The sequence below is a fragment of the Taurulus bubalis genome, assembly GCF_910589615.1.
Source record: "Taurulus bubalis genome assembly, chromosome: 15".
Lineage (NCBI taxonomy): Eukaryota > Metazoa > Chordata > Actinopteri > Perciformes > Cottidae > Taurulus > Taurulus bubalis.
The window spans coordinates 6439088-6446700 of NC_136603.1; the positions used below are offsets into that span (position 1 = coordinate 6439088).

Consider the following 7613-nt stretch of genomic DNA (forward strand, 5'->3'; position numbering starts at 1 on the left):
CCCTGCAGTTTGCTCTATCTGTGTACTGGAACCTACATTAATATATAGCATATTAGTTGTGTCTGCTATCATCTATAATGAGCAAAGTCGGCATCTAATGCTGATTTACAGAAAGGGTTCACAAAGCGCTCAACATGTCTGCCAGAGACTCAAGCACTCAACGACGTGACAGCGGGACAGCGCTGAACCCTCACGCGGTTAGCGGGAGCGCGCCTCTAAAGAATCCGTGACGTAAGGACGAAGCGTCACGTCGCTATGCATGTAGACGTGCTCGTTGCCATAGGCAGATCTAGAGGCTTCGCAGTTTGACTTTGATTGTTTATTCTGTGTTCTAGTACAACCTACTCAAGCAACCAATAACAACATCAACCAATAATAATAAAAATCAAAAAAAGAAAAGATATATATGAAATTCTCTACAGTGGTGTAGCGGCTATACTTAGCGCTATGACCCACAGCATGCATCAGGTGCATAAAGGGTGCTGAGTTTGAGTCGCATCGAAGCCGGTGGTGTCAGCATCCTAAATAATCTGACATCGAGGTCGAGTTCCGGGAGTTCACGAAGAGGTCCGGGAGTTAACGAAGAGGCTCTCGTTCAGAAGCGAGTCGATGTTCCAGGTCAGAGAGAAGCAGGCAACTCAGACGTGGCAAGTTCAGTCCTAACCTTAACGCATACCCATGCGCGAAGACCAACGTTAAAATAGGTGGGACCCGCCAGCTGGTTGAACCGCTGTGGGGGAGAATTGTGCTAAGAGTACGAATTGTGTCTAGCTGTGTCAGGTGGGTTTATCCGTCAATGAAGTTTCCTCCCACAATATATATAAAGAACCAATAGAAAAAAATATTTTGTATAATATATAAACCCCTTCCTCTGGCCTTCAAAGCCTTCCTCATGCCGCCACGCTCCGTGTAATCATAATTGAAAAATAATTATATAGTCACTAATTTTAAGACAGAGGTACAATGAAACAGCGATCGTATAGTAGGTTTAAATACATGTGAATGAAATAAATGAAATAGAACAGATACGGTCTCTCTCTTAAATGTATGAGGAGAAATACAAGACACTGAACTTACCTTATATATATATATTTTTTTTTTACGTATGTTTTTCATTTCATAACAATTTTGCAACTGAGTAAACATGTAGACCAGCGGTAAACAACACGGAACAAGTTTTGAGCTTCGTCAAAAAATAAAAGTCACATTTTTAATCAAAAACGCTTCCAATAAAGATTTTAAAATGGCAATATTTAATATAACATTTTAAAAACAAAAGAAAAATTCTGTATATATATGAACTCTGACCATTTCTGAACTCAATGTTCAATATTGTGCGCAATATATATATATATATATATATATATATATATATATATATATGTATAAATAAAAGATAGGATTATTTTATCCTATCTTGTATATCTATATGTACTCACAGACATACCCTATATATATATATATATATATATATATATATATATATATATATATATATATATAAAATAATTAGTTAAATTACAATATTATAAGAGGGACAATTAATACAATATGATTATTATTATCCGAGAAATAATTGATTATATATCTACTCACATACATTATTCACCATATATAGCTTAGCTAAGAGCAATGTATAATACATTTTATCAGGATGTATGAAGGTCAACAACTTAAAGGTGAAGTCTGCTATTGTTTCATAACAAATCATTGCATGCATCTTTCCAGTGTGTATTGATCATACATTCATCATTGGTATGTGGTTTAAATGGAAAGGTCATACCCTGACTGACTAAGTACATGTTGTACAACTCAGTCCCTCTTTATCTACAATCATGGCAGGATGAAGATTTTGTTTCCGTTCATGTTGCTGCCAGCATATGATGAGCAAACATTAAAAACAACTTTTGGACGAACATCTGAAATTGTATTATTAAATTCTACATTATATTATATTATGACATCTCAGTAAGCGCTGCCTTTCGTTTTAATATCCCGTGCCCCTAAATTAAGTTTGCTCTTTCTGAAAATCCAATTCTGACAGACTTCAGAAGCTACTGTCGTAAAACTGTCGTGAAGCAGCACCATCACGACAGCTGGTCGCTTTACGGACAATAAAGTGTGTCATGTTACGGCTGTCCTTGCGAGGATGTGGAGAACGTGTGAGTGTAATTTAGTCGGGTTTTCTTTGCTTTGAAGACACATTTATGGTGTTTTCAGCCTCAATGTGTTTACCTTCAGTGAGCTAGACAATAAACCGGTTGGATAATTTCTTTATTGGGTCAGTTAGCTCCGGTTTGCTCTACAGTGTCGCGTTAAATAATGTGTAGCAAACAAACCTCACACACGTTACAAGCCCAGTGTGTCAGTGTGCAGCAGTAGAGCGGCTTAACGGAACTTTTGGGGGCATTTTAGAGCTGTTTTCTAATGTTTATAGCTCTTGCCTTGTTATGTTCCTACGAGGCTAATTATAATTCCTTTTTTTTCCCACTTCCACTGTAAAATGAAATAAGTTGAGAGAACATGGGAAACACCACTCGAGCCAAATTAGGCTAAATCCCTGCAGTTTGCTGTGTACTGGAACCTACAGTAATATATAACATATTAGTCGTGTCTGCTATAATCTATAATGACCGGGTACTGTCGTGTACACCTGTTAACTGGGCCCAACTGAATATACTGTGTGATGAAGGTGATGTCACACTCCTCGTGGGTTAAAGAGAATATTCCTTTAAGGGGAAAACAAAGGTTCAAATCCCCGCCTGAAGTGTCCTTGAGAGAGACACTTGCACGTTCTACCTAACTTTCTTATCCAGCAGCGTTCCATGTCTGCATATCTTTAACACGCTGGTCCGTTGGTATATACTCACGTGTTGTACATCTGCCTCCTTCACAGACGTCTCCTGTTGATGTCCGTGGCACCCGACTGGCACAAAATCGATTTTAAAAACAGAGACGTGACATGGCGTCTAACTTCCTCAAGTATGCAGTGCTCCTTCAGAAGTACCGGACTCCGCTGCTTGCTGCGAGCTGTGGCGGGGTCTTTGTGGCCAACATGTTCAACCATGTTTTCCCGGACATCTCCTACCGTCAGCTCTATCAGGCCTGGTCCAAAGGAGAACCGGTCACGCTGTCTGACAAGCTCCAGGATGTCTTCCAGCAGGTAGCGTTGTCCAATTCAATAACATTCGTTTCACTAAAATAGTTTCGTACAATTGCTTGCAGATGGTTCAGATGAGATAAAAGACCCAGAGGACATTACACGTTGAGATTTACTTCATTGCCCACTATTGAACTGTTAAAAAGCAGTATATTCTAGCAATAACGGGTATGTCGTCAGGTTTACTGGCATTACTTGGATGCACAACATTTTCACAGTAGTTGAAGTAAAAAGATAAATCAATAAATTACAGCGCTCACAAAGCATAGCTTCCATTCACAAAACAATAATAGTTTAAGGAGGAGCAATACAAAAAAATGTTAAATGAAAATCTGAATTCCATTGTTGTCATTTGTAGGTGTTGAAGGACTACGGCATCAGCTCACCCAAGAACTTCTCTGCCTTCGCCTCCTTTGGGTTTCACCCGGTCGGTGCCGGTGTCCCTTGGCTTTCTGCCGGGGCCCAAATTGGCATCCCCGCAAACTTCAACAGCACGCCGGATGACCCCAGCGGAATCAACAACCGCTCTATCTTCATCAACGGCAAAATGGTGGACTGGAGCAGCGATACCGGCTCGGCTCTGCAGGAGGCGCTGGTGTTTTCCCTCGATGCACAGAAGTTCGCCATGGCCCGAGAAGTGGCCCGCTTGCAGTCCGGAGGACCCGTGATGAGTGCTGCTGTGGCCCCCGTCTGCCTGGGCGGGGTTTGGGTGTACAGCGTGCTCATGAAGCAGTTGTTTGGGATCCACGTCGGGCCTCCGCTCCTTCGCGGCGGCGTGAACATTCTGGCGCTGGGGCTCGGAGCCGTGTCCTACTTCCTCACCTCGGACGCCGTCAACCAGTGGATCGACTTTAACGCCGACCGCCGTGCGGCGGGAGTGTCCTCTGATTACGCCAAAGGAGGGGTGGAGTTTTACGACAAGATTCTGTCCAGAAACAAGACACTGCGCTCCCTGATGGGGCAGAAGGGAGAAGAGATGTACGCTCTGAGCGGTAACCTGTTTCCCTCTCACCTCCTTCAGCTGAAACACACATCGTACACGTCCAGGAGGGAAGGGATCCTCACTCTGCTGAGACAGGAAAAAGCTTGAAAAGAGGTGGGAGGGGAGGATGACGTCACCTGAACCGAGTAGACTGTTGGAGTGTTTACCTGAGCTTGGCAAAAATGATTTCTTATGTGTCATCCAACGTGTGCTGAATTTTATTTTGTGCGTTTTATGAATCCTGAAGTAGAACAATATAAATGACAAGACTTCCAATATTTAGTGGCCAGCAAGACTGGCGACTTATTTATCCAACTAAAGACACAATTTAGTTGATTACTCGTTATGTGAAAATAAACATTTATGTTGTTGAATAGACGTGAGTGAACAGTCTTTGTCACGCAGAATACGATATCCTTGTTCTTTGTCTCTAGATATTAACATTAGAACCTATTAGGAATTAGTTTAACAGGTCGGTCACCCACATATTGGTATCTTGCTGTGCATAGTTTTGTTTAATTTTATTTGGCCAGATTTTGAGACGTCCGCGTACATGATTTCCGCCACCACCCCATCACAAGCAGGGTGAATGGATTTGTGTCTTTTAATCCCAGCACAGAAAACTAGCAAAAACCAACAATGTTCCGGTTACTCGCATATATTATGCATCTTGAACCTTGGTGAATAATCCGGAGTGACAGGCACATTGTTTTGGCTCTCAAACAATGGAAAGGGGAGCACAACAGTACAGGACAATGATCATGCAACACCAGAGGTTTGTTATTGCAGCTCTTCAAGTATTAGACATGTTTAAGTGTTAAACCTCTCAGCTCAAACATCCCTGTGCATCTTCACCACTCGATGAAAGTTGAGTAAATCCATTATGGAGGAAAATATGTTGGATTGTTTTGGAATGGACAAGCGCTCATAATATCTCCATGTCTTGGTGCGTAAATATGAAAGCAATGAACCCCACCACTATATAGTTGTATTTACTGTACATATGTCCACACTTCAAGGTGTCATCGTGATATGGAACTGGTTAATGCAGCATTTTCCTCAGTACACAGTATATAAAAGCTCTTTCCATGGTTTATTTACCTGTAGCCACCCATTTGTCTTGATATGAATAACATCCAGATGTGTTCACTATAATGAAGAGCAGCATTCTTTCATTCCTCTCAGGTCTCAAATATGCTTTAGGGCAGTAACACTCTGTACCAACACATCATTTGCACGACCCTGACTAATTTATTTAGCGATAATAATCTTAATATGCAGCTTATTGTGGCTCAGAACTCATCATATAGTTCCCTTAGGTCATCTGTCTGCATATTAACAAGGTTCAGATATGGTGTTTTAATTATTCATTTAATCTTTACCCTGTGGATGGGACTAAATATAGAAGCATATAATTAATAGTGTTGTAGATAGACACACAGTGGCTTTTTACATCATTGTCCTTCGGTAGACCGTGCCATAGAAGTATACACTATAAGTGGAATCTACAACAGTGGGTTTTCCTTCAGTGGATCAATTGAATCAAAACAAAAAGGCACATTTTCAGATAAAATCTGGACATTAAAAGCACTCAGACGGCAGAACCGGTGGAGTAAAGGGACTGTTCTTAATCAGGACAGCTTGGGTTCAGTGTTCTCTGATAGCGAGTCAGACTGCCCTTGAGCAAGATGCAGAATTTTTTCCAGATCCACGATTATGCAGCAGATTGTGGGCTTTGACACTCTTTGCACCCTTCATCAAGAAATCTTCAATAATTGAACTAAATATATTTATATTTCATTTCAAAATAACCCCCTTATAATACCATATTGACAACACAGTTGAAAAAAAAATCAAGGAATTCATAGTTGATTAGGAATGTTTTTCTTTAGGTTTCCTCCATCAGTTCCCCGACTATAGAGTGGCTCTTGGGATATGCACATCAACAACACTGGGGCTATTGTCTCGTTCTCCCCACTTCGCTTCATCTGCTCACTTCATTGTGTGCCAAACAGAGTGACTGTACAATGGTCCATTGTTAGTTGTATTGTAGGCTGTTTCTTTTTCAAGCCACTTGAGGTCAGTACAGCCCACATCACCACTCTCACTACTTGTTACTCTCTTTTACAGCGCCTCATGAATGACAGGGCTACACATTCATTTGGTCTGAATGGACAGGCTTGGACTTGAAGTGAATGAGAACGAGAAGAAAAGGGTTGAACGTCACTTTCATTATTGCATTCATTTCGAGAGTTACACAATGATATTCGGGCTGACATTAAGACTCCCGAAGAGGACGTGGCTCTTTAAAAAAAAATGTAAATTCAAGTTAAAAACAAATCCAAATGAAGATCAAATTTGTGTGTGTGTGTGTGTGTGTGTGTGTGTGTGTGTGTGTGTGTGTGTGTGTGTGTGTGTGTGTGTGTGTGTGTGTGTGTATGTACATTACAGTATCAGGCATACTATGACTTACATACATTCCTGCCAACACTACAAAAGATAGTTGAGAAAATGTATTCTAATATATTTTCTAATATATTTTATCTTCTGGTGGCCTTTAAAAAAAAAAAGGAAATCAAATTCTGTATTATTAGATTTTTTAAGAGTGTGACATATATGCAATATATATATATATATATAGAGCGTTACAATATATTCAAGGATTTTACAAAACATATCAGAATATATATGCAAACCGCATAGTCAATACAGCAATAAATTGTCTACTAATCAGCTGGCAGGTACTGTATGTGCAGTAGCAAATAACTGCCTACAACTTTGGTAATATTTTACTTTGTTTACATGAATGTGAAAGTGAAATATGAATACATTCTGCAATATATTTTACATGAGCTGCAACAGAGCTGGCATTGTGTTCCTCAAATACAATACAACTAAATGTGGGAATATTTCAGGTTATATTTTGGAGACGCCCCACCTGGGTGTGCTAAAAAACAAACAGCGCGCCTCCCGCCGGGAGGCCCCGCCCCTCTGCGCTCGGTTTGCGCCATTACGTCGCTATGCTGATCGCTGCTGTACTGCAAGGCAGGCAGGCAGAGCAGCTGCAGAGAGACCAGGGGACGCTGACAACAACGGACTAGGCTTGCGCGCTAGGAAAAGTCAAAAAACGCAACATATTTCCTATTTGGTGATTTGGAGATTTTTTTTCCACGCGTGACCGTTTCGCCGAGCACGTCCTCCTGTATTTGTTACGCATGCGTGGGAATATATGTTTCATTCTGTCGACCTGAAATGACTGCCCGTCGCCGCGTCTAGCCAATGCTTACTGCGGGGGCTCCTGTCTTGTGGATTATCCGTCGTCGCCGAGCCAGTCGCATGGTCGAGCCCGGAGGAGGCCCCGCTCCGCTGGATGGACTTGTGTGAGCACGGCGCTGGACTCCGAGTACTGATGAAGACGGTGATAGTGATGATGCTCGGGTTTCATCGGCAGCGGGTGAACTGATCTTGGAT

General features: G+C 41.4%; 1 protein-coding gene across 1 annotated transcript; it reads left to right on the forward strand.

The window, feature by feature from the left end:
* Positions 1–2962: 2962 nt before the first annotated feature.
* On the forward strand, positions 2963–4480 carry tmem177 (transmembrane protein 177; the record flags this gene model as incomplete). The annotated part of the gene is made up of 2 exons (XM_079231035.1): positions 2963–3163; positions 3519–4480. 2 exons carry the CDS (start codon positions 2963–2965, stop codon positions 4248–4250), a joined length of 933 nt encoding a protein of 310 aa, XP_079087161.1. The 3' UTR covers positions 4251–4480.
* Between the last annotated feature and the right edge of the window lie 3133 nt (positions 4481–7613).